The 26,117-nt window shown below is 33.2% G+C and overlaps 2 protein-coding genes across 5 annotated transcripts; one reads left to right on the top strand and one right to left on the bottom strand.

Annotated features, from left to right (window-relative positions):
* The first annotated feature begins 10,962 nt into the window (after window positions 1–10,962).
* LOC133701841 (oxysterol-binding protein-related protein 2A-like) lies at window positions 10,963–19,572 on the top strand. 4 transcript variants are annotated; one of them, XM_062125966.1, is made up of 12 exons: window positions 10,963–11,181; window positions 11,279–11,785; window positions 13,192–13,551; window positions 14,548–14,644; window positions 15,019–15,461; window positions 16,411–16,566; window positions 17,071–17,238; window positions 17,356–17,496; window positions 17,701–17,931; window positions 18,020–18,139; window positions 18,598–18,787; window positions 19,228–19,572. In XM_062125966.1, exons 2-11 carry the CDS (start codon window positions 11,366–11,368, stop codon window positions 18,775–18,777), a joined length of 2,316 nt encoding a protein of 771 aa, XP_061981950.1. In that variant the 5' UTR covers window positions 10,963–11,181; window positions 11,279–11,365; the 3' UTR covers window positions 18,778–18,787; window positions 19,228–19,572. The 4 variants fall into 4 exon arrangements, 3 of the variants coding, with proteins under 3 accessions (XP_061981950.1, XP_061981949.1, XP_061981951.1); XR_009843626.1 differs by having other exon boundaries at window positions 10,963–11,785; window positions 18,598–18,903; XM_062125965.1 differs by having other exon boundaries at window positions 10,963–11,785.
* A 1,490-nt stretch (window positions 19,573–21,062) lies between these two features.
* On the bottom strand, window positions 21,063–24,713 carry LOC133701659 (protein NRT1/ PTR FAMILY 6.3). The gene is made up of 5 exons (XM_062125667.1): window positions 24,515–24,713; window positions 24,235–24,412; window positions 24,082–24,121; window positions 23,152–23,714; window positions 21,063–22,037 (listed from the first exon to the last, which is right to left on the bottom strand). The coding sequence occupies exons 1-5, from the start codon at window positions 24,624–24,626 to the stop codon at window positions 21,179–21,181; spliced, it is 1,752 nt and encodes a 583-aa protein (XP_061981651.1). The 5' UTR covers window positions 24,627–24,713; the 3' UTR covers window positions 21,063–21,178.
* Between the last annotated feature and the right edge of the window lie 1,404 nt (window positions 24,714–26,117).

Genomic DNA, 26,117 nt, shown 5'->3' with positions numbered 1-26,117 from the left:
CCCCTTATTGACTCTATGGCTATTGCGTATTTTCCGATAGAAGCTAAGCATTGTATTTCCAAATAATTAAAAGCTTACAAAGTAGTTAGCTCAAAGATTTTTGCAATCTAAAAACTTGCTTTTGTTTTTTGAATTAGCCATGATAAGGTAACTCTATCCGATAAGGTAATGTTTATTGGTTTGATGGATCTTATTTTGGTTTTAGTTAATCAGGAAAAAGCGCATGGAAACTTGCTGGATTAAGAATGTCACGATGAAAATATGGAACACATCCAGGCAAAAAGAGCTTCGATACTTTGAGATGTCACGCGATACTGACATCTGGTAGAATTATTGTATGTCAGCTTGGTGGATATATAGAAAAGGAGTTGTAGAATACTGGATGATGTTTTTGGCTAGCGTGACCCGAGTCATCATTGTTCTTGAAGTCCATTTCCAAATATCGCTGTTGTTGAAAAAGATATGCACATGCATTCTTTTAGTTCTGAACGTGTTTACACTGCGTTTTGAGTTGCAATCACATGTTGTTACTGTGGAATCTGAAGACAGAATGCCCCAAATAAGAAACGGGACAATCATTGATCGAGGCTAACGAGATTGACATTTGCCGATGCTCCGTCGGCGCTAAAACGGCCTGCTAGAGGAAAAATATGCTCGGATTTGTTTTGAATTGATTACACAACACTTGTTATGCATAAGCTATCGAAGACCACCAATAGGCAACAGGTTACAGCACTTCTACAATGGACATGAAACGTCAGAGTTTTAAGACTTCTTGAGTCCACAGAAACACCAACCCTGTCATTTTCTATACGGTATCGTGGGCCAATTGTCATTTCTCCGTCTTAGAAGATTAGGGTTGGAGATGATACATGGACTTTTTTATCTGCACTGTGTCGTCGAGGGCTTTGGTCAGTGTATCATGATTGGTAGATGGAATTAGCACGAAAAAGATGAATTCTATAAATGTCCCTATCTCTTATGTCATAAAAATATCTCATACAATTATTTAAATCTTCTTTGTACCATCAGCTTTTGAAATAAATGGCCAAAACAAGTACTATTGCTATTGTGCCAGGATGCATGAACTTGTTCTTGTTGACCATTTTGTGGCTGGTGCAGGTTTATAGAACGGCACCCTAGGCTATATATGTCAATGTGGTTGTTCACCAATGAAGTATGTTCCTTCAAGCTTCATGGATCGACCTAGAACCTGAGTCCCTCTGAAATGTTAGGCCAGTCAACTCTTAACATTTATGATGACCAAATGTGAGACAAAAGTTATGCTGAGAAAGCCTGTTATGGATCAGCATGATCAGTATCTGTCATATTTCTCTTCTTGCTAGCTAGTGAGTGGAACCCCAAGACAATGATGCGAATACACGAGGCTGAACTGGGTTTTTTTTGCAGTTTGGTACGTATAAATACAGTAATTATTTTGGGAGTTTGGAAGTGGCGATTGCATTGGGCATTGACTGGACTAATTTGGACATATTGTCACTAGCTGGATAATCGGTATCTTTCCATTTTCCAAAAAGTTGAAGGACCACTGGGAGGCCAAATTTGGGTTTTGGAGTTATGAAGGTTGGATTTATTACCTCATGCCTTTGCTTCTTTCTTTTATTAATTTCCCCTCCCTCTATTCACCAGTTAATTTATTTACCTGCCTGGCAACAATCGGATAACCTGGGCAGAGAGATCCAGAGAAGAAAGACTGCCACAAAATGCAAGAGAAATCCTGGTAGAGTTTGGAGGGATGAGGTCGACAGCGCATCATTTGAATTACTTTTGTCCTCTCTGTTTTGCTCTTTATCTGTGTGTTGTGTGACAGAGATGATGTGAGATTGTTTTTAGAGTAGATTTTGCTTTCTTTATAAGATGCATGCATGCATCTTTCTTTCTTCTTCTTCTTCTTCTTCTTTTTTAATTATTGCTCTAATAATTAATCATGAGTTGATTATAACCTCAGTCCCTGCAGTTTAACAAAAGTAATTGGTCCTCATGACCTTTTAAATTGTTATTTAATCCCTATACTCTCCGTTACGGTAGAGCTTAATTAATTTTTTTTTGATAAATTCCAAGGATTAAATTATAATTAACTCAATAATCATTATAAAGTTACATATAGCTGAGCTAAATATTATAGCAATATATTATTTTCAGAATAAAAATTATAACAATAAATTAATTTAGTGGACTCAGAAATTTAAGATGGAAGGGCTATATATATATATATATAAAAGGGGGGCTATCGTTTTAAAAACCCATGAAAAGAGAGGAGAAATATTAAAACACCATACGAGAATGACGTGAAAATGGCAAGCTTTTATCTTAACCAGTCATCAATGGCGATTGAATCATTTACTTTACCTCCAACAGAAATGGGAATCATTCTCAATAAATATTTGTTGTCTTTCTCCAACCACTGTTTGTTCCCATAATAAATATTTGCGCATGGAAAAAAAAAACTCACTCTCTTCCTTTAGTTATTGTTTGTGGAGGCATCGATCAGTGCCCAGCTAGTGATATATGCTGACATTGTTGTATTGCTTTCACTATACAGATGTTATTTGTTGGAGTATTGAAAATGCCTTTAGTTATTCTTGTTTCGTTTTCAGCTTTTACTCTCTCCCAGTTTTTTATTGCCAAGAAATGGAAATTTGTGAAACCAGCATAATTTATTAACACAATAATCTTAATTTTCACCTTTATTTTTATATGATGATTCCAACCCATTTTTTATTTTTAATAATATTTTTTTCTCGGGATTAGATAAATCAGTTGGATTGCTCTACTTCCCTCATTGTGTTATTATATTAGGGTTTTTTGGCTGTACCAAATAATAATAACGAAAACGTTTATTTACTGAACTTTTTGTTTATGAGACTCATTGCTATTCTCAAAAGAAGAAGAAGAAGAAGAAGAAGAAGAAGAAGAAGAAGGGTAATTATCACTCATTTTTCCATGAAACTTCCTTGAAATGTTCCAAATTAAATCCATTGTATTTCAGTGATTTTAGTTTTTCTGCGTGAATTTACCTCGTGGATCTCTAACCTCATTTTCGATGAATCTAATTTATTGTTCTCATTGATTTGTCACTTTCACCAAACAGATAGCTATAATTTGGTCAAAGAAAGAAAGAAATGAAGAAAAGAAAAACAGAAGTAACTGGTCCTGAGAAATCATTTCGCACCCTTTAGTTTTGGGTCAAATGTGCTATTAATTTATTTTATTGCAATTCAATTATGTAAAAGAACCGATACTTTAAAAATAAATCAAAATAATTTGAAGATACTAGCATCAAAATAATTATGATAATTGGAATGCGAATCTCCAGTTCAATTCAAGTGTGAAAGGTTTTAAATTAACATATTTTGATAGACGTATAAAATAAGGAGTTTTTTTATTATTATTTTATTTCAACCTCCTGCTGCCTATTACGATAATTAATGATGAATCAAGGAATATTTCAAGATATAATTAAATCGATTGATACTTGTTATAAGTAAGTAAGTGCTAGTTGTTAGATGATACTTGATTGTGCCGGACAATCATTGTTGAATTTGTGTTTGGTGCAAATTAAAGAACATGAATGGAATTGAAATAAAAGGTCTTGTACGTACCAGTAGATAGAATTAATAAGATGGAGATGACTTGGATGTGCCTTCAGCTAGAGGACAACAATCTATGTAATGGGAGAGGAAAAAAAATTAAAAAATTAAAAACTTTTTCTATTATATCCGCACATTAAATCCTAGTACAGTACTGGGAATCTTGGAGCTCAGCCATTAATTTTCCTTCACTCGTGTAATAAATAAATAAAAATAAAGAGGTGGGTTCTATCATTTAGGTGCGGGGTCATATAGGATTCTCTTTTATTACATCATGTGAAAGATATATCATCTTAAGATACAACTTTAAATAAAAGGAATGATTTGTTATTCAACAAAGTCATCAAATCCTTCAGACAAATAAGTTTGACATTGTGTAATGTTCTTCTCAGTTACCCGTGAATTTTGATGATAAATAAGTTTCATGTTTATAATGTTTTTCTTCTCAATTACCCATGAATTTTAATGCTTATAAATGTCATGATGATAAATATTTATATGTAAATTGAAGTTCATTGTTATAAGATATTTTAGGATCATCCAAATGTTGATTAGTTGTTTTTATAATTAATGAACATAATTGTTGGTGGTCAATATATATTTGTATATTCAGAGATAGTAGATGTATTTAATTAGTACATGTTTAATTACCAAATAAAGTCAAATTTAATTAGCGTCATTATGGTTATTGTTTTGTGTATATTGTTGTATCACCCAAAGGAGATCATTATGTGAATATATTTTTTTGGATTCATATAATATATTTAAGTTTTGGTGCAAAGTATTAATGTTTGAGTATTTTATGAATCTTTGTCATGTTTGTTCTTATTTCCCTTCATTCACATGATTCGTCTGTTCCATCTGTTCCAATATTCAATGGGCTTATTTCTCTAATTGCTATTATAGACACTAGCAATACCGAAGAAAAATCTTTCCATAAAGCTTGTGAAAGATCAAACAAACCGAGTCTAATGTTTATGCGAATGAGTAAAACTAATAATATAAAGTTTGTTTTTCCCAAAACTGAAAGTGCTAAGGAATCTATGATATTTGTGGAAGAGCATTCCTAAACTGCTGATAATTCACTTGTTATGACATTAATGAGTGCTTTAACCACTATGAAGTTTGATGGTTCTCATACCATACATGAGCACGTCATCGAAATGACAAATATCACAGTAAGACTTAAGTCATTGAAAATTAATGTGGATGAGAGTTTTCTTTTGCAATTTATTATCAACTCGTTACCTCTTGAGTATGGTCATTTTCAAATGAACTATAATACCACGAAGAACAAATAGAATGTGTATGAATTGCAAAATATGCTTGTTTAGGAGAAAACAAGATTTAAGAATCAAGGAACTCATTCCATTCATTTTGTAAACAATCAAGGAGATGGAAAGATGGTTGGTAAACAATATAGAAAGGGCAAGCATAGACCACTCAGGATAAATGAATCTTCTTTCCAAGTTCATAAGAAGGAATATGAGAGAGATATGTGTTATTTTTATGGAAAACCTAGACATTTTTAGAAAGATTTCCTGAAATGTAAGGCATAGTTAGAAAAGAATGGTAAGCCTTGTGCTTTTGTATGTTTTGAATCAAATTTAATTAAGGTTTCTTATAATTCTTAGTGGATTGATTTATGATGTACCGTTTATGTTTCTAATACAATGCAGAGATTGCTTTCAATTTAAAGCACAAACTCAAATGAAAAGCTTGTCTATATAGGAAACAGAGTCAAAGATCTAGTTGAAGCCATTGGAACTTATCATTTGATTCTAGACACAATATATCATTTGGACTTGTTTCAAACTCTTTATGTATTCTCAGTTTCTCAAAACTTAGTTTTTTAATCCAAACTTGATAAAGCTAAATATTCTTTTAGATCTGGGAAAGGATGTTTTAGTTTTTTTAAACGTAATCGCCTTATTGGTCCCGATATTATTTTTTAATATTTGTACAAGTTGAACCTTGAAAACCTTTTTGTTGAAACTCTTTTGACTTTACATCATAATATTGGTACTAAACATGGTTTAGTAAATGAACATTCTGCTTACTTGTGGTATAAATGTTTGGGTCACATTTCCAAATAAAGATTGGAAAGATTAGTAAAAAATGAAATCCTTCTAGGTTTAGATTTTATTTATCTTAATATCAGTGTGGATTGTATTAAAAAAAAAACAAACAAAACACATAAAGAAAATAGCCATAAAAAGTACACAGCTTCTTGAAATTATACACACCGATAAATGTGAACCTTTTGATGCTACTTTTTTTAGTAAGGAAAAATATTTTATCACCTTTATTGATGACTATTTATGTTATGGATATGTTTATTTGTTACATGAAAAATCTCAAGCAATAGATGCTTTAAAGGTGTTTATTAATGAAGTTGAAAGACAAATAAACATGAAGGTGAGATTTATTAAGTCAGATAGAGATTTCATGATACTTGACAATTTTCAGGTCCATTTGCTAAATTCCTTAAGAAACATGACATATATGCTCAATACACAATGCTAGATACATCACAACAAAATGGTGTAGCAAAAAGACGTAATTGTACTTTATTAGATATGGTTAGGAGTATGTTGAATTATTAATAATAGATAGTGAACACAAATTTTTTTTTCTCCTTTCAGGTCCGCGCTGGTGGGTTTTCCTTCCAAGAAATTAGCTTTTTGTTGGTTGTGCAATTTCAGTTTATCCAGTCGTTGATGTGTGAGGAGCGATGTCAGCCCTTTTTCTTATTGTAAGCGGCTTGACAGCAGTAAAATAGGATACCCTTTTATAGAAGCTACTAAGAGCATAAAATTCTTTACCCTTTCCTTGTCCAAAGCATTCTTCCTTGCAGCTACAGCCCTATTCGAACACTGATCTACTACCTCCTATTACTGTAGAATATCAATATAAAGATCAAGAATAGGAATCCATAAAAGAAAAGGACTAGAAGGATGCTAAGGATGAAATAGTCTTTTACGTAGTTCCCGAGCGAATATATAGGCATATTGGTTGTTCCATCTTTAGAGAATGGTAATCTAGAAAGTTTACCTCGGGAACTTGATTCTAAAAAGCAGGCGACCTCAAGCATTCAGCTTGAAATAAGCCTTAAACCATTTAGAGACTAGCGGTGATTGAGCTTTGGTGGAACATGATTCCCGAGCTCCTTTAATGGTCATTGCTAACAAGCTATTTTGTCAAACAAAAGAGTGACTTCTATCGAGGATGGAATTTCATTCCTGACAATCAGTCTGATTCCAACAAGAAGGCAAGCAACTTCAAGCTCTCACCTATCAAAGTAAAAGGAGATGGGATAGATGTTCTAGAAGAAGCTCTTTGCCGGATAACCTTAGACAAATCCTATGCAAGAAGTAGCTCTTTGGCACAAAGAGAAAGAGTTGGGATTGAGCTTTTTCATTTCGTTATGCCAAGAAAGGGCTATTTACGTAGCAAGTAAGTCTAGGCTTTCCCAACTTCAATTCCAAGTAAGGCGTAAGCACTTTTCTTAATTAATCTTTACGTATCTCATTGTAGATGTATGCATTAAAAACTATTGCGTATTTGTTAAATAGGGTTCATAGTAAGGCAAAACTAAAAACACTTTATAAATTATAGATTGATAATTAACCTAGTTTAAAGCACCTGTATGTTTAGGGTTATCCAATGGAAGTAAGAATTTATAATACATATGAAAAGAAATTGGATTCTAGAACAATCAATGGTTTCTTCATTAATTAGTTATTTAGAAAAATCTATAAGGTATAGATTTTATTGTTCTAACCATAACACAAGAATTGTTGAAATTGTAAACGCTAGGTTCATTAAAAATGATAAAGTTAGTAGGAGTGAAACACCATATAATATGGAAATTTAAGAATTTATGGTACAAATTCATTTACCTTCTACTTCTTCTAAAGTTGTTGTTCCTCAAATTGTTGACCAGTTTAACAATTATCAAGAACAATAAATTAATAATTATACACCACATAATAAAGATATTGTTGATGAACTCATGATAGATGAACCATAAGAAATAACATTAAGAAGGTCTAAAAAACAAAACAAAAAAGTCTGTTATTTTAAATGATTAGTGGTATATTTACAAGAGTCAGGATTTGATCGTGGAATTAATGATGATCCAATTTCATTTTCACATACTATTGATAGTGATAATTCTAACAAATGGATTGATGCCATAAAAGATAAACTAAAATCTATGGAACAGAATGAAGTTTGAGACCTTATTAAAATACTTGAAGGTTACAAAAGAGTTGGATGTAAATTGATCTTCATGGTTAAATGAGACTCAAATAGCCATGTTAAAAGATACAAGGCCAAACTTGTTGTCAAAGGATTTACTTATAAATATAACATTGATTACAAATAGACTTTTTCACTAGTCTTTAGGAAAGACTCGTTTAGAATTATCATGGCTATAGTAGCTCATTATGATTTAGAGTTTTATCAAATAGATGTGAAAACAACCTTTTTAAATGGGGATTTAGAAGAAAAGGTCTATATAGATCAACCTGAGGGATTTTCAGTTGAAGAAAACAAACACATGGTGTGAAAATTAAAAAATCAATAAATGGACTAAACGAACTTCTACACAATGGTATCTCAAGTTTAATGATACAATAATTTCTTTTGGATTAAGAAAAACATTGTTAATTGGTGTATATATTTAAAGGTTAGTGAGAGTCAGTTTATATTTTTTATTCTATATATTGATGATATCTTGTTTGAAACTAATGATCTTGGTTTACTTCACGAGACCAAAAATTTTCCTCTCTAGTAACTTTGATATAAAAGATATAGAATAGACAACTTATATGACTAGGATAGAAATATTATGGGATAGATCACAAGAATTGTTACGGTTATCTTAAAAGGCCTATATTAATGAAGTTTTAGAGAGATTTAGGATGAATAAATGCTCAACAAATACTGTTCCCATTCAAAAAGAAAATAAGTTCAGTCTCATTCAATGCTCAAAGAATGAATTGGAACACAAACAAATGGAAGAAATTTCATATGCATCAATTGTTGGGAGCTTGATGTATGCTTGAACTTGTACTAGACCATACATCAGTTTTGCTGTTGGAATGCTACGCAGGTACCAAAGTAATCTAGGCTTAGATCATTGGAAGGCTACAAAAAAAGTATTGAGATACTTGCAAGGAACAAAATATTATATGCTCACTTATAAAAAAATTTGATCATCATGAGGTGTGATTAGATATTCAAATTTAGATCTTGTAGGATGTGTAGATATAAGAAAATCCATATTTGGTTATTTGTTTCTTTTAGCTGGAGGAGAAATCTCATGGAATAGTGCAAAGCAATCTATTATTGATGTATCCATTATAAAAGTTGAATTTGTGGCATGCTTTGAGGCTACAATTCAGATGAATTGGTTACAAAATTTTATTTCAAGACCCGGAGTAGTTGATAGTATCACCAAGCTGCTAAAAGTTTATTGTGATAATTTTGCAACTTGTCTTCTTTTCTAAGAACAGAAGGTATTAAAAAGGTGCAAAATGCATGGAATTGAAATACTTTGTAATTAAAAAAGAAGTTCATAAACAAAGAGTGTAAATTGAACATATTAGCACCAATCTTATGATTATTGATCCATTGACGAAAGGATTGTCACCTAAAATTTTTAGCAATCATGTAAAATAGTGGGTATCATGGCATATAATTGTTGATATTATATCATAACTTTATAATGATTATGTATTTGACATTATAAGCTGATGTTTATGATATTTCCTCTTTTCTATTTGGTAAACATGATTGAATTAGAATAATTATAACATGAATTGTCTTTGATAAAGACATTATTGTTGGACCAATTATGTGTTTTTTATTTACAGATCATGGTAAGTGAAGACTAATATTATTGTACATGGAAGGATTTATGTCGAATAAATGATGTACAACTGTCATGAATCTTATTCGTTTTTACTTAATTATGATATACGTCGAGACCAATGTATATAAAGTTTTAGCGTTACTCTATGAGTATTATATTAGTCTATTTACTAAATCATGAAAAAAGATAATATCATATGAGTCAAGTGAAAGAATATTATAAGATGTGGCTACATAAATAAAATAATAGGCTATTAAATGGTTTAATAGAATATTAATATTGAAACCTTATTAGTCAACTTTTTGAGAAGTAATTTTTTATTTTAATAATTGCAAACTTGATGAATATGAATGTGTGAATTAAGGAGTCTCTTTAGAAAATTGACCATCTCTCTACCCGTGATAATTAGTTTTATTTCATCAGAACTTACGTAAATAATAATTTAAAGGCATTAAAAGATTCATATCCGGGATTTAATTTGAAGGGGTTTGCTAGGGGTCTAGATACACTTTCTTTTAATGTTTTCTTTAGATATTTATTTATACATGAAAATCATGAAGTTCTAGATCATGGGCATTAATATTTTATGTGATTGTTCATGCTTACAATTACAATTAGATCATGGAGTCCGCAACTACTTTGTTCTTTTTAGTTAATTAGTGGGATAGGTGTCTTTTCTTTTCATTTTTTTTTTGGCTCAAAGTTTGTGTAACCTTAAGTCTAATTTGAATTCAAAGATAGAAAAGGATCTTCATCTTTCGATCATTGAAGCTACATTAAAAAGTCGATTATATCAAATATAAACGTGGTGAAGACAAACAATCACAAAAGGCGAAGTGCCTTCCAATTCTTGGTGGGCACCTTTTTTCTTTACACACAGTGGGAGCCTGCACAGGTAGAACATTCTTTTGTTTGCTTGTGTAGTTTACGTGGTGGTGAAACTTCACATGAGCAAGGTAAAATCTCAAAGTGCGAAAGCTTGTCGAGATTGACCATGGAATTTAGATGGATAAGCTGCGTTTTCCTGTTCATTTATCAATCAATTATGATGCTACTTTGGTGACTCGAAACTGGGTAACTCATGATTAATAAGTTGAAGCTTTTCATGGATCTTGCAGTTTAGACACAATTAATTGTAAAAACAAAGCTTGGAATCAAGATTGGTAAGGCTGCCCTCCAATGTTGTTGGATATAACTTATTATTTTATTATGATATTTTATTAGTTATTTTCTTGAATGTATTTAAAAAAATAAACAAAAAAAATTGAAAATTCACTATTCATAAAAAAATAGATAACAATATCTCAATTTAAGATTTTTCTATCATAATTATATCTTTTTATTTATATAAAATGAATGTAGAAGCAGTAAAATATCAATTGTTACTACAGGAGTAAAATTACTCATTACTCCGTGAAGAAGACTAAAAATAAAACTCCCACTTAACTGTCACTTTAATTGCCATTCTGCCATCACCCTCTCTTCCTTAAGTACCGCCTCTCCCTCTCTCTGCAACACAGTTTCTCTCCTCCCTCAATGGCTTGCGCGCACACACACATGGATAACATAAAAACTGCAACTCTTTATGTACCAGCATTAATATTTTATACCTCAAGTACCCATTTTATGAACAACCCAGAAGCCAAGATCCACTCTTTCACCATTTTTCTCTAGAATTCCCTATCTCTGGTAGTGCCAAACACTCCGTTCTTTCATTGATTCACTGTCTCTTCCGATTTATGTTGTTCTGATTCTTTTCTTTCTCTTTGTGTGCGTGTCAATGCAGGAAGTGCTAGCTAGCTTGTTGTGGGATTATCAATTTTTTATTTTTTTTCTATTAGCAATAACAACTTAGCATTAATTTTTTTTTGGTATGGTTATAAAAATGCGGGTCAAAGAAATGCATCCATTATGCTGCATCTCACTAGAGAGTTCAGAAGTTCGGAGCCAATCACCGGATGCAACGTTGACTCGAGCAAGATCGTTGCCGGAGACATTTTTCGGTGGATCTAACGGCAATGTAGGGAGGACAGAGGTGGGATCGAAGGCGACGGTGGCTGGAGTGTTGTACAAGTGGACGAATTATGGGAAAGGGTGGAGATCGCGGTGGTTCTTGTTGAAAAATGGTATGCTTTCTTACTCGAAGATTCGACGGCCACCGGAGAGTATTAATCTGGGTGATGATGTTAGATTGATCGGAGAAATATCGACGAATCGATTATTGAGATTGGATAGTCGTGGCGGCAGTGGAAGACAGAAACTGCAAAAAACTGTTGGCCTTGTTCATTTAAAGGTAATATTATTAAATCGAAAATCAGAAATGGAAATCTAAAACTATGACCTTTAATTTAAATGATCAACAAAATGGAAGTGCTTACTAAGGTTTTATTATTATTATTATTATTATTATTCATTTATCTATCCATTTTCTTTGCTGTGCGTATATTTTCTTTTTCTTTTTCTTTCTAGCGGTATTGGAGGAAGTGTTGCTGGTATTGGAATTTTCTTTTTAGATTTTCAAATTAGGAAAAGGATGAATTTTTTTTATAAGAAAAAAGATTACTTTTGTTATTGATTTTAATGCATGGATGGAGTACTCTGTTTTGGGTTTTGTTTTTACAGTTTCAACTGGGTGTTAATGTACAGTGGGTCACATCAGCAGGTGTTTGGGGCGGGGGGGGGGGGGTATGGAATGGTATGGCTAGAATAAGGTACGGTGTAGATCTAGGTAATTCCAAGCTTTGGTCACATCGACGGCCTTGCATGGTTGGATTTTAGCACCATCAAATGATCTTTCATTTCTTGCTTTTTATCATCGACTTCGTGGTTTTCACTCTTCTCACATCTCATCCAAAAACCAAACCTATAGACCTTATGGACTTTTTCTTATCTTTATTTTTGATGGACTTTTGAGAAGACGACTGCGCTATGATAATATTTGTTTTTCCGTTTATAATTATATTCTGTGCTGTAAAAATATTCTTGGTTTTAAAAAATATGTAACTATCACTAGGCGTGGGCTTGGCTTATTTTTCAAGTCTGGGTTTGGGAGTTCATTTTAATTTGACTACTACTGTTTATAAACCGCACAAACAAAAAAGATGCTTTTATGCGAGCATTTTTAAGCATATCCTATCTCAGGCTTCTCTGGGGCAGTGACAAACTTTATTATATCAGGGTCTTGTTTTTTGACCAAGTCATATTGGGGTCTGGGTGGTGGTTTTTGGCTTTTGAGTTTCTACAGCTGATTTATATTCTTGTGACCAAAACATTTGTTCGTGTTATTACCGGTGCTGGTTGTATAACGAACTAGTTTAAAGGGTTTTGCTCCTACCTGGGTTAGTTCTCGGTGACCTGAAACTGAAAGGTGGTTGGACAGGACTCGGTTCAAAAGTCTAAACGGTTCCTCTTCTGGGTATGTCTTTTTTTTCTTTTTCTTTTTTGTCATAGTGATTTGCTAGTTATCCTGGGGAGTCTTGTCCTTCAACGTTATAGTTTCTCCTTATCTAAATGAATCTTTGAAATTGAGAACACGTTCACTGTTCAAACTTATTCCAGATATTTGATTTTGTTTGTTGATTTAGTCATACGATTATTCTACCATTTTAGTCGTGATATTTCTAGCATTTTCTTATTTTACAATGTGATATGCAATTGTTGCAAATGTTTATCGGGATGTTGTCTGAATTGGTGTGGCAGATTTCATCATTTCGTGAGAGCAAGTCCGACGATAAGCGGTTTTACATATTTACTGCTACTAAGACACTTCATCTGAGAACTGATTCAAAGAGAGATAGAGTGGCTTGGATACGAGCACTGGTCTCAACTAGCAACCTTTTTCCATCAAGATCGCTAAATGATAGTATCTCCCTTGTTCCAAATGATTTGTCTATCTCAACTGACAGGCTTAAGAAACGTTTACTTGAAGACGGTATCAATGAGAACATCGTAAAGGATTGCGAGCAGATCATGCTATCCGAGTTCTCTGAAATACAAGTACAAGTTAAAGTTCTTTGTGAAGAACGGTCCAATTTGCTAGACACATTAAGGCAATTGGAGGTAAAAAAACGACCATAACTTTATTGGAGATGTTTGGGGTGATATTCAGTATATTTATTTATTCTTACACATTATCTGAATTAATTGTTTTTTTTGTCATTGCATTATCATGTTAAATTTGAAAATGTTGTGATCAATCCTTTTCTAAAACATAAATAACTTAATGAGAGGATGAATTCAAGTAATTGTTCATCTTCAAGTGAAAAAAATACTAAGGTTGGCCAAACAAATCTTCATCCTTTTGACAATTTATATGACCCTAGCTTCTCTAGATGTAGTGTATTGACTGGCTTGTTTCTTGATAAAACCCTTGGTTTTGTTGATCTCCAATATCTTCATGGATAAGGTAGCAGCTTAAACCTTCCTGAGTGGTAAAATATGCCCTCCCTGCTCTTAACATATATTTTGCTTTCCAACCTCTAACTTTGAAATTTGTTTGAAAACTTAGGATCATAGTTTGAGTAAGGCACATGTTCATAGCTATTTAAATTGAAAAAAATGTAAATTTCAGGTGGTTAATGCAACTTCTGCTGTTCATTTTTAAAATCTGACATTATCGTAAAGTTTTGGAAAGGTCTGAATGCTTTGTAATTGATGGGAGTGTTATGGACAGATAATTTCCTGCTGCCTGAATATTTCAAATTATGAATAAAGAATAATTAATATATTCTGCCAAATATAGACCGATAGTATATTCACAAGAACATAGAGGTTAACATTTGTTGTCTCAGTATTGGTTTTGAGGAATTACTGACAAATTGCTTTTGCCTTGGCATTGCAAGTGATGAAACAATCTGTGGCAATTGACAAAGTTGATCCAAAAATCTTTTGAATTGTAATATTTGGTTCAATACCATTGATGGATTCTCTAATGTTTTTTTCCTATACAAAGTGGATTGTTGCAGGTATTATTTTGTGAAGTATGAATGCTTTGAAATAATCTTACATTGCATAACCCCAAGAATTTTTGTTTGTTTGTTTGTTTTATGCATGCAGGCAGCTAATATTGAAAATGAAACCTCAGGAATTCCAGATGGCGAATATCAATTGACAAAGCATGAATTTTCAAGTTTAGGGCGTGGAAAATATAGTGGTATGGGCATCTGATACTTCATCTTCTTATTGTGAACTCATAATGAATTACTAGAATTTTGTCTTTATTCTGATCACTGGAGTCAACTACGGATCCATCCTTATGTAGCAAAAATTGAAGGGTATCTAGTTTATTTTCTTGGAGTTGAAAAATATTTTAACAACAAAATGCCATGCAATTTCCATTTTTTATTTTCTGTTATTCGGTTCTCATGATTTCTTGAAAAACATTTCATTAATATTTCTGCCATGCTTTTTTTATTTATCTTTTTCATTTTAAAAAGGTTTCCTGCTCCATAAATTTGCGTCAATAACTACATTTCCAAGGCTACTTTTTATGTATTCTTATTCCTGATGTCCTATTACGGATTTCAGAATATAGCACAACTGAGTCATCTGATGATATTGAGAAACAAGAGCTTGAGGAAGTGTCAGACGAAGATGGAACCTTCTTTTATGACACAAAAGAATATTTTACTGAACTGGCTGTCAGTGGTTTGTCAATGACAGAAGTTTCAAAGTACTCTGAGAAGGATAGGAGATTTAATCAGCTTGATAATGAAGAGAAAATGCATGCTGAGAAGCGAGTTTGCAGTTCTGGATATCCATATATTGAACGGCGAAAAAAGCTTCCTGACCCGGTTGAGAAAGAGAAAGGAGTCAGTCTTTGGTCTATGATCAAAGACAATGTGGGGAAGGATCTCACACGAGTCTGTCTCCCTGTTTACTTTAATGAACCAATATCCTCTCTTCAGAAGTGCTTTGAGGACTTGGAGTACTCTTATCTTTTGGACAGAGCCTATGAATATGGAAAAGCAGTAAGAGTTATTATTGCTTTTAGTCTTGATTCATATTGAACAACTTTTTTTGTCAAAAGACACATATCTAAGTGTCTGAGTATTGCGAACTCTTTCTCTGAGTATCTATGGTGTTTTTTTTTTTTTTGAATTCATCACTTTACGCCTTGTTCTCTTCAATGTTTTTTTTTATTTTATTATTATTATATGACATTCATGAATTGTGAACACATTCTGGTGTCTATTATGAGATGGTAAACAAAAAGGGGACAGTCCATGGACAGTGATTGATTTTTTGCTTTATATCTTGATTGCACTCAAGTTTATGGTCTTTACAACAAACATCGAGCATTTGAATTATCTATGAGTATTTGGGAATTCAAGGATTTCAGCCACTAAACTTGTCTCTCTTTTCTGTTCATGATGTTTCTTTGCTGTGATACTGACTTGTACGTTAAGGTTCCATATGAAATAATACTCGCCATTCTAGCATCTTTTGGGAAAACCAGTGCTCTCAAGTAAATATTACAGACTCTGACAGACAATATCTTTAGAATTCCATGCATTGCAGTTGGCTAAACCTTCTCATCATTTGATTGGCAGATGTGAGATGGTTTTCAGATAGCAATTAGGCTCTATAACTTGAGGGCTAAAGTTCCATATGAAATAATACTCGCCATTCTAGCATCTTTTGGGAAAACCAGTGCTCTCAAGGAAATATTACAGACTCTGATAGACAATATCTTTAGAATTCCATGCATTGCAGTTGCTAAACCTTCTCATCATTTGATTGGCAGATGTGAGATGGTTTTCAGATAGCAATTAGGCTCTATAACTTGAGGGCTAAAGATGATCTTGTAATCTGGACTAAGTCAAGTAACTATACTAAAATGCTACCCATATATATTATTGGATTGCTGTTCGGTTCTGACTGTTCCGATGTGTTTTATTTTTTATTTTTAAATTTCAGGGGAACAGCGACCTAAGGATCCTAAATGTTGCCGCTTTTGCTGTCTCTGGATATGCTTCCTCTGAAGGCCGGCACTGTAAACCCTTCAATCCTTTGCTAGGAGAAACTTATGAAGCTGACTTTCCTGATAAAGGAGTTCGTTTCTTCTCTGAAAAGGTCAGTAATCATCTCTGATTCACAACAGAACAGGGTGAATCGACTTAAGATATATTTAAATTGAACTCACAGTCAGACTACTGACTAAGCTGTGTTGATACATGCCCTTTTCTTTTCTATATTTAACAAAAAATCATGACATATACTTTGTCAGAGACTTCAATGAATGAATAGAAAGAACTTTAAGAAAAACATGACTGTGATTAGAATCCTAATAAATGCATAAGGGTTTGCCAGCACCACTTTCTTTTCTAAAGGGGTATTTACAAATTTTAGAAATTGCAACACTTAAAGAAAAATATATTCCAGTCAAACTACTATGCAGGGTTCGGGAGTAAATTTCTATTTAAAATTATTCAAACAAAATTGAACCTTGCTTTTAGTTCTTCACTAAGTGAAACTAGCCAAACAAAATGTCCTTAGGGAAGATATAGGATCTGTCTGGTCATGAATGCTTTTCTCTTCAGACAGAGTACATTTCAACGATATTTTGAGTTGAAACAGGTTAGTCACCACCCAACTCTCATTGCCTGCCACTGTGAAGGTAGAGGGTGGAAGTTCTGGGGTGACAGCAACCTCCGCACAAAATTTTGGGGGCGGTCGATTCAGCTTGACCCTGTTGGAATCCTGACCCTAGAATTTGATGATGGTGAAATATTCCAGTGGAGCAAGGTATGTACTTCTGTGTGGATGTCTGCATCATGGCTAGTCAAATTTTTTGATCTTCTAGCTTCCATTTCTATTAGTATGGGGTGCATTTGAATTGACGCAAGATTGCTTATCTGTTAGGTCACAACAACGATCTATAATCTTATCCTTGGTAAATTGTATTGTGGTCACCATGGGATGATGCATATACAAGGAAATCGACAGTATTCATGCAAACTGAAGTTCAAAGAACAATCTATTCTTGACAGAAATCCTCACCAGGTTGGTCAATTTTGGAAATTCTACTTGTATGCATGAGATCTGACATGTATTTTAATTTTCTGATTAGTATAATGCTTTTCACTAGCCTGATCAGTGTACATCTGGTAGGTCTGCTGTCAACAGATCATTAGGATACAGCATTGGTCTTAGTTCTGAGTTATTTTCGAATATATAGTACAATTCATTAGTGTCCAGTATTTATAGGTTCAAGGGTTCGTTGAAGATGCTTCTGGTAACAAAGTTGCTTCATTATTTGGGAAGTGGGATGACAGCATGTATTATACTACTGGGGATGAGACTGGCAAGCCAAAGGATCGGATTCCCTCATCTAATGCCACCTTGCTTTGGAAAAGGAACAAGCCACCTCTTAATCTCACCCGGTACAACTTGACGACATTTGCTATCACCCTAAACGAATTGACGCCAGGACTCCAGGTAGTGATGATGTATGAACTTGATTTTCTAATTTTTCTTTTCCAGGTATGCATCTCTAATTGTTTTTATCCTGGGTATTTGATAACGGATTAAGGAGAGGCTCCCACCCACGGATTCCAGGCTTAGACCAGACCAGCGGCATTTGGAGAATGGGGAATATGAGAAAGCAAATGCAGAGAAACAACGGCTGGAGAGGAGGCAAAGAATGGTATATTCACTCCTTTTGATCTTTCTTAACTTAATTATACACTTCATTTTAGTGCAGATATGTTGGAATAATTATAAGAATAGGGAATATGAGTTGAACTTTCTATTGGTGATGGAAAAACTTCTTTTTTCCCCCGGCTAAGATTTGAACTTTATTACTATTATTAAATATCTAGTGTGACTTTGCTGTTGCTTGGGCTGCATATGAACTAGATGAGATATGGACTATTAGGCCATCATATAATTTTTTGTTAGTTTACCTATCTGTTGCACTGATGTCTAGACTTTACTTCTATTAACATCATTTGTATCCTACTTATCAGTTTAGATCTGGAAGAAATCGTATTTAAGAAATTCTTTGCATGGCTAGATTTGAACATTAAGAGGTGGAATGAGTCATAAATCTTATATATGCACTTGCAAGACCCGTTGTCATCATACTTCATTCATTTTATGCAGTCAAGGAAATTACAAGAACATGGATGGAAGCCCAGATGGTTCCAAAAGGAAGGTGATAATGGATCTTTCCGCTATGGTGGTGGCTATTGGGAAGCTCGGGAGCAGGGAAATTGGGATGGATGTCCAAATATTTTCGGTGAATTCAATGAAGACCTAGTGGAATCCTCTGAAGGGCCCTGACTTGATTTAGGTGTGTATTCTTCCAGAAAACCGCATTTTCACACTCCTTTAAATGCGGCTCCTTTGGCTGATGAATTGCCATGGTGGATGCCTGAAATTTTTTGCAATGCTGCACCATTGTTTATGGTGAGACTTGAACCTAAAGCATGTACAAGATTCAATATGGAGGACAATATCCTAGTCTAAAAATGCATCTTACCTGTCTTGGCTTCCGCTTTCCCATGCCATGCTGACTGGTGTAAAGGATAAACAATGAAAAAGTTGATGCATATTATGATTTTAAATGGACCCCTCTAAGCTTAATTTTACCATTCATAGAATAATTCCCTCTGTTTTCAACGAAATGTCCAAGCAGTTCAAAAGCGGAAATCAAATCTGACTACAGCATATAGCTCCAACTACTACTCTTCTTTTAGACCTGACCTGATTATGTGCTTGTTGATAATGCAGAAAGGGGTGTCCCAGAGCAAGCTGTGCACATTAATTTGGTCGGGTTTATCATATTCCAGCCTTTTTAAAAGGTTTTAGTCCAAGTTTGACTATGTTTTTCTTGTGGGCGCTTGAGCGGGAACTGGTTTTTGCAGTTCATAGGGGATGGATAGGATTAGAGATATTTCTTCTTGTAACATTCTTAATTGTCTGCTATAAGGTGTTATTTTTGTAATGTACTCACTCTCTTCTGTCTGTTATAGTTCTTTGAACTGCACTAGCCATTGGCTAAAAAATTTATTTTGATATTTATTTTTCTTTTTAGAAATAAAAGAAAAAGAAAAAGGAAATATATTGTTGTCATCATCCCAAACTCGCAACTTTTGGTTTAACAAATTATGTGCTTTTACAGCTCTGAAATTGGGAGAGTTAATTTTAGGTTTTAGCCCATCTTAATCATAATGAATATGTGCTTCAAACCTAATTTAGCTCATTCTAATAGAATTTTTTAAGGCGCGTTGAACTATATTTAATAACATCGTTAAATTATTATGGTAAATTAATAGTTCGTTTTATTTATAAGACAATACACAGGTTCTACTTGATATATAAATTAATAATTCCCTTGTGTATATGTGTGTTGAGAGAGAGAGAGTAGACTTTTGTAAAAAATGACTCCAATGTTACTTTCTCTCTCTTGAAATTGATACCTATTCTTCATTTCAAACTTTTCATAGTGCGTTAAGAAATTTTGATATAATGTTCATATATTACAAGAGAAAATTATGTAATGTAATCGTTGTTTTGAATGCATCCTTATACGAGACATGTTTTATTCTAGAAATATCATTGTTAATTTTATTTATTTTTAATTATTTTTCATGATGTTCTTGAAATAATTTACTCTCACTCAACAACTTCAAAGTTGCATCATATTCTCTTGGTAAACTCAAATATATATACTGTATCATAATAATTCAACTTTTTAATTAGAACATATAGTTGCATTGCAAAACCTAAGTCAATCCAACAAATTTTTCTTCTTTAAATTTCATCATTTAATATTTTATTGATTTTAAATTGGTCATCATTGATTTTGAACTAGTTATTATAATTTATTTTAATTTGTTTTTTCTGAGGTTATAATAATTTTTAACAAATATTTTGACATTTGGTTTGTGCTTAATTTTTACATGTATATATTTTTTGTTATCATATTATTAAGCAAAAAATAGATTTTTTTTTAAAAAAAAAATTAAGTCCAATGGAGTCCATGACATAAGTCATTGGTTTTACAAGCCATGAAACTCAAATTATCTAATATGTTGTCGTTTCAATATTAAAAAAACAAAGAAGATGTTATCTTGATTTTTTTATGTCAAACCATGCTTTCATTGGTTATCTAGGTTATATTTGGACTAGTTAAGTCAACTCGGTTATATAAAATCAACTTTCATGCGAGTTACTTTTAAACTTGAGATAAAAAAAAAAGTCAAATCGAGAGATTTCAAGGTTGACCTCCTAGATCGAGTTTAATAAAAATATATACCAAATAATTTTCTTTTTTAAGAAAAACTCTATATTCCAGTTTTTCCTCCTTTCGACTAAATTCTTTTTAGTTTTTTTCTTAATTAATTTTATTCTTCAATCAATAAAATAATACTCATAATTTATTTTATTTTGCAATATATGAAATTATTATAGTATTAAATAAATAGCATGATATTTGATTGATATTTAATTTTATAAATGACTATTTTGTTATTATATTATTAAATAATAAATAATTTTAAAAATTAAAATTATTAAAGTAACTATAACTCATGATTAGCTTCGTGGTTTTGAGGAAGCCTGCATCAATAATACGTTATCTTTTTAAAACACTATTTAAAATTAAACACATTGTCAAACTGCAATTCCCAAGACAAAAGAGGGCGAAAAGGGTGTAAAAAAGTATAATATAAAACACATTTCAGTGGAGAGTGGGCTCATCAACTTCGTCCAGTTCAATTCCCTCGTCGGCGAGCCTCTTGTCCTTGTAGACATACCATCTGGCACAAATCAAATATATGAAAAAGTTCAAAGCACTCAAAATTGCCAACAACCAGTAGAAATCATGGAGCCTCCCTTGGTTTAGATTATCCGATAACCATGGCTTGTTTATAGTCACCTTGTGCACTATAGTAACCAATGAAGAGCTGACAAAGAACCCTAGAGAAAGGGTGCTCAAAAACAACCCTGTGCTTATCGTCTTCATCCCCTTTGGACACTCTCTCAGGAAGAAATCAAGCTGCCCTATATATGTGAAAGCTTCACCAGACCCCACAAAAAAGAATTGTGGGACCAGCCAGAACACACTCAGTGGGATCTCGGCCGTTGGATCATTAGCCAAACCATGTAATCTCGCGGCTCTCAGCCTCTTCTTTTCAGTGAGTGCTGCTGCTATCATGGCAACAATGGATAAAACCAAGCCGACTCCTATGCGTCTTAATGGGGTTAGCCCTTGTGGATGCTTAAGCACTCTCCTTGCAACTGGGACGATAATTCGGTCATAAACAGGAACAGTCAAAAGAATGCTACCAACAAAGAAGACCGTCAGTGATGCTGCAGGTATTTGGAAAGATTTTCCGATGCGACGGTCCATGGTGGTGGCTTGTGACACAGAGAATGTGGTCATCTGGGCATAGACAGTCCAAAATATCACAGTAGTAGCCCAAATGGGCATCATTCTAATTACCATTTTCACTTCTTCCGCATCTGTTAAGGTTGCTAAATTCCACTTGTTTACCTTGCCCACTTCTAGGCCCTTGATCGCTGCTTTGTCCAAGAAACTGCACCGTACGTATACGAAGAATACATAAAAGTTTAAGGCATGATATATCAGTGTATTATCACGTCGTAAGATCTAAAATTGCAAGAAAACCCATCCATGGGCATGGACCGACAGATAGCTGGCCGGCCTCGTTATTAGTGACCAACACATAATTTCCTATTTGTTTTCTTCCACTTATTTTGTGTGATGTACGCCTAAAGGTGTCCCCTATCCAGAGAAGGTTTTAAAAAATTGAAGCTAAAACATCTGTCACGAGATAGCTGGGGGGAATGTGAACTGATCAAATGCTGAAGACAAAAATCACCACAGGAGATTCCATTGGGAGACAGACTGGCTCGTGCCGTAATAATTATTTTTTTAAAAAAATATTTTATATTTTTTAAAATTTATATTTAACATTAATATATTAAAATAATTTAAAAACAATACAAGAATTATTTGAAGCACAAAAAAATTAAAATTTTTTAATTTTTTTTAAAATATTTTTAAAAAACAAAAACAAACACACTTTAATGTTCAGGATTCAGTAATTTTTATTTTTAAAGTGTTATATTTTTTTAATATAGTTTTGGTGTGGTAGTATAAAAAACAATTATTTTAACATATTTTTAATTAAAATAATGAATAACAAAACCATTAAAATACGTACCTAAGATAATAAATTATTAATATTTTTCAACTTACACGTTAAGAGTGGCAGAAGCTATAGATCATAGCGATCCCCTCTTGGAAAGTTTGAATATACTAATATTATTATAAGATGTATGACACTGGGAACACGAAACCAGTCCTGGTTGATTTGTGTATGAATGTTAAGATCCAGATATTTTAGGGACTGCAATGTCTTTTTGGGGCTTTGGGGATTTCGAGGATATGGATGAGTTCCTCAATTAGGTCGAAAAGCAAAAGCATAATTATTAATCTTCAATGACGTGAAAGCTACCCCTTCTCTTCACATTTTACTCTGGTAGCGAAAGGATATTCTCATCATGTATTTCAAGAACAAAATGAAATAAATTCCAATAATAAAAAAAAAGTTTTCTAGTTGAGGAGAAAATAATAAAAAAGAAAAAGAAAAGGAAGAAGTTATTAATGTTCAATAAAACACTAACCGGAATTGCTTGGTATGTGGCAGCTTTTGCTTCTTCTCCTTGCTTCCCTCTTCAACATCATCAACGTTGTAAAGCAGAGACACTTCTGAAGGTAATTCCATGTGCCTTTTTCTCCAAGCACTCACAAAAACAGTGGCTATCTGTGTCAATGGACTACCCACCAATTTCCTGAACCGGTACCGCCTTGTGCCAGAAAGGAACACAATTAGGCCTAGCACAATAGCACAGGCACATATGCCATATCCCCATTCTCTCCCCAAATTATCTTGTATGTAAACCAGAACTGTCACTGCACAAAGTGCACCTAGGCTGATTAGAAAGAAGAACCAGTTAAAGAAATTGAGCATCTGTTTTCGTTCTTTTGGGTCCGTGTCATCGAATTGATCCGAGCCAAATCCTGAGACGCTTGATTTTAGACCTCCAGTGCCGAGGGCAGTGAGGTACAGGGCCAAATAAAGAACCGTGAGTTGTTCTCCGTTCGCAGGGATGCAATCTGTGTTGTCCACACATTTTGGTGGCCTGAGGCTGGGGACTACGGTGGAGATTGTCAAGATTGTGACACCCTGATCAACAAAAAATAATAAGAAAAATGAAACAAGTGAAGTAATGTGTTAGGAACCAAATAAAAACAAGGTGCATAACCTCTTACGACCAAGAAGAAAGATTTATAATAAAATATTGAGATAATTTACTCAAAAGGAAATATGAAGAGAAATCAGCTAGCTAATTAACGCGCAACAACAAACTTCAGGTGCAGGATAAAAGGGCGAAGCCAGTGCCCTGGGGACTAGGGCAAGTGCTCTACATGTGTATATATAGCTGTGTATTGGCTAGCAAACTTCAATTTGTTACAATTAACACAAAGTTCCCTGGCCACTGATGGATCATTAAAAAAAATGGTTCAATTAATGGTAAGTGCGATGGTCTTACCGTTGCTTGCACGGTGGCGAAGATGGCGATGGTGAGATACCTGTCATGAAACAAAGGAAAGGGTTAAGAAAGCAGAAAGCAGACACTAACCCTGAATTTAGAAACAAATATAGCACAAAATAAAAGACCGAAAGTGCAAAAAACTGGTTAAACCTTCCAAGAAAGGTGTCAGCAATAAAACCACCAAGTAGACAAAGCATGAAAGATGTTCCAAGGAAGTTGGTGACAGTGTTGGCAGAGGTAGCATTGCCCAGGTGCATAATACCAGTCAGATACGTCACCAGATTAACAGCAATACCAAGTGTTGTTAGTCTCTCCATTGCCTCTCCACCTGATAAAACCCAGAACAGGAGAGCGAGAGATCAGATAGATAGAGAAACATATACAGATAAGTAAGATATAAATATCATAGAAAATGAAAGAAAGCTGTAACCTAGAATCATGGCAGCACTGGTCCAGCCACCAGTTTTGGACCGCTCCGCAGGGCGGCCCTTATAGTCCCAGGCATCTGAGAGGGTCTGGCCTTGTGTTTCTGGAAGAGACATTGCTTTGATTTTAATTTTGGATCGAAGCCTAAGAACTAGAAATATGAGAGACTAGAAAAGAAGAAACTATGTTGCACATTGAATGCTTTGGAACTGCCCCTTTTTATAGGGGAGATAAGGGGATCTAATAATGTTAAAAATAAACAATAAGGTAGTTGTGTTTTGGATAAAGTGAAATGTGTCAGCAGCTTATGTTTTAATGAAAATTTATTCAGTAGTTCACTGTAGACTATATATATATATATATATATATATATATATATATATATGGGAGATGCATGTATATGAATATTAAATGATAAAATGATAAATATGTATTTATATTTGTGTTTTTATGTTACTATTAAAATATGTATATATGTTAAAAAATCTAAATATATATTTGAGATTAGATTCGGGTAATATTTATATCCTATTTATTATCTATCAATTTTAAAAAATACTTATTCATTTAAGGAATTAGTGCATATATATATATATATATAAACTATTTTATTTTTTATTGATTAATAAATAATACTAGATAATAAATACTTATTGAATGTTCAAAACTTGATGAGTAATTTTTAAATATTTAAATTATTTATTTGATAAATAATAAATAAAATATAAATATAAAAACAAAACTCAACCCACACGCTACCATTGTCATTTATGGTTAGATGAACACCCTAAATGCACATCCCAGTTTTCTCTCCACGTGTTAGTGGACCCTGTGATTTTGAAGTGGCAATTGCAGTGTTTGATTGGACAAGTTTTTGTTTTGGGTGGCAGCTGGAATTTGGAAGAAAGAGATGGCAGAGGTGGAGAGCGAAATCAATTTCTTGGAGGGACCAAGTTAGAATATTATGAGACTTTGCAGAGAAAATAAATATTTTTTAAGGGGCGAGGGTGAGAAATATGCGACACTTGTGAACCATATTTGGATTGAGTCGGAGTGTCTTAGCCCATCATAGCTGTTATCTAGAAAATTATAAGAGCTTAGGAATCCACCAAGACACAAAACACCGAATGAAATAATGTTTTTATCCTTTTCTTTTCTTTTTTCAATAAAAATTAGGACCATGTTTTCTTTTTGTATTTTTTTAGCTTAGTAAAATTATTTACTAATTAATAACTCACTCTTATATCTCATGTTATAAATTTTAAAAATTAATTCGATTTAATTTGATCTCTTTTGAGTTTTTTTAAATGTTTTTTTTTAATTTTATTATTCAAGATTAGAAATTCAACTTTATAATTTTTTATTTGCATGTTGTTAACATAGTTTTTGCAGAATTATTTTATTTACTTAATTGTTAACATTTTTAAAGGGTCATATATGATGGAGTCCAATGCACAATTTTGTAAAAATATGCATAATTTTTTAGTTGCATGTTAGATTGGACTGCATTTTTTTTCAACAGGTTATAAAAGCTTTGTTCCATGGAAGTCTAAAAAAGACAGCTTTATTAAAGTTTGGGAACATGCTCAAATTTGACACAGAAATTA

Source organism: Populus nigra, chromosome 8, assembly GCF_951802175.1.
Source record: "Populus nigra chromosome 8, ddPopNigr1.1, whole genome shotgun sequence".
Lineage (NCBI taxonomy): Eukaryota > Viridiplantae > Streptophyta > Magnoliopsida > Malpighiales > Salicaceae > Populus > Populus nigra.
This window is presented reverse-complemented; position numbering and strand designations above follow the sequence as displayed.

Excerpts from the sequence above, each read along its gene's own strand:
- LOC133701659 (XM_062125667.1), bottom strand. The coding sequence starts at position 24,626 with ATGTCTCTTCCAGAAACACAAGGCCAGACCCTCTCAGATGCCTGGGAC. Across the intron at positions 24,413-24,514 it reads CAGTGCTGCCATGATTCTAG|GTGGAGAGGCAATGGAGAGA; the intron begins GTTACAGCTTTC and ends GGGTTTTATCAG. Across the intron at positions 24,122-24,234 it reads GCTGACACCTTTCTTGGAAG|GTATCTCACCATCGCCATCT; the intron begins GTTTAACCAGTT and ends GTTTCATGACAG.
- LOC133701841 (XM_062125966.1), top strand. The coding sequence starts at position 11,366 with ATGGTTATAAAAATGCGGGTCAAAGAAATGCATCCATTATGCTGCATC. Across the intron at positions 14,645-15,018 it reads AGGGCGTGGAAAATATAGTG|AATATAGCACAACTGAGTCA; the intron begins GTATGGGCATCT and ends TACGGATTTCAG. Across the intron at positions 17,239-17,355 it reads AAATATTCCAGTGGAGCAAG|GTCACAACAACGATCTATAA; the intron begins GTATGTACTTCT and ends CTTATCTGTTAG.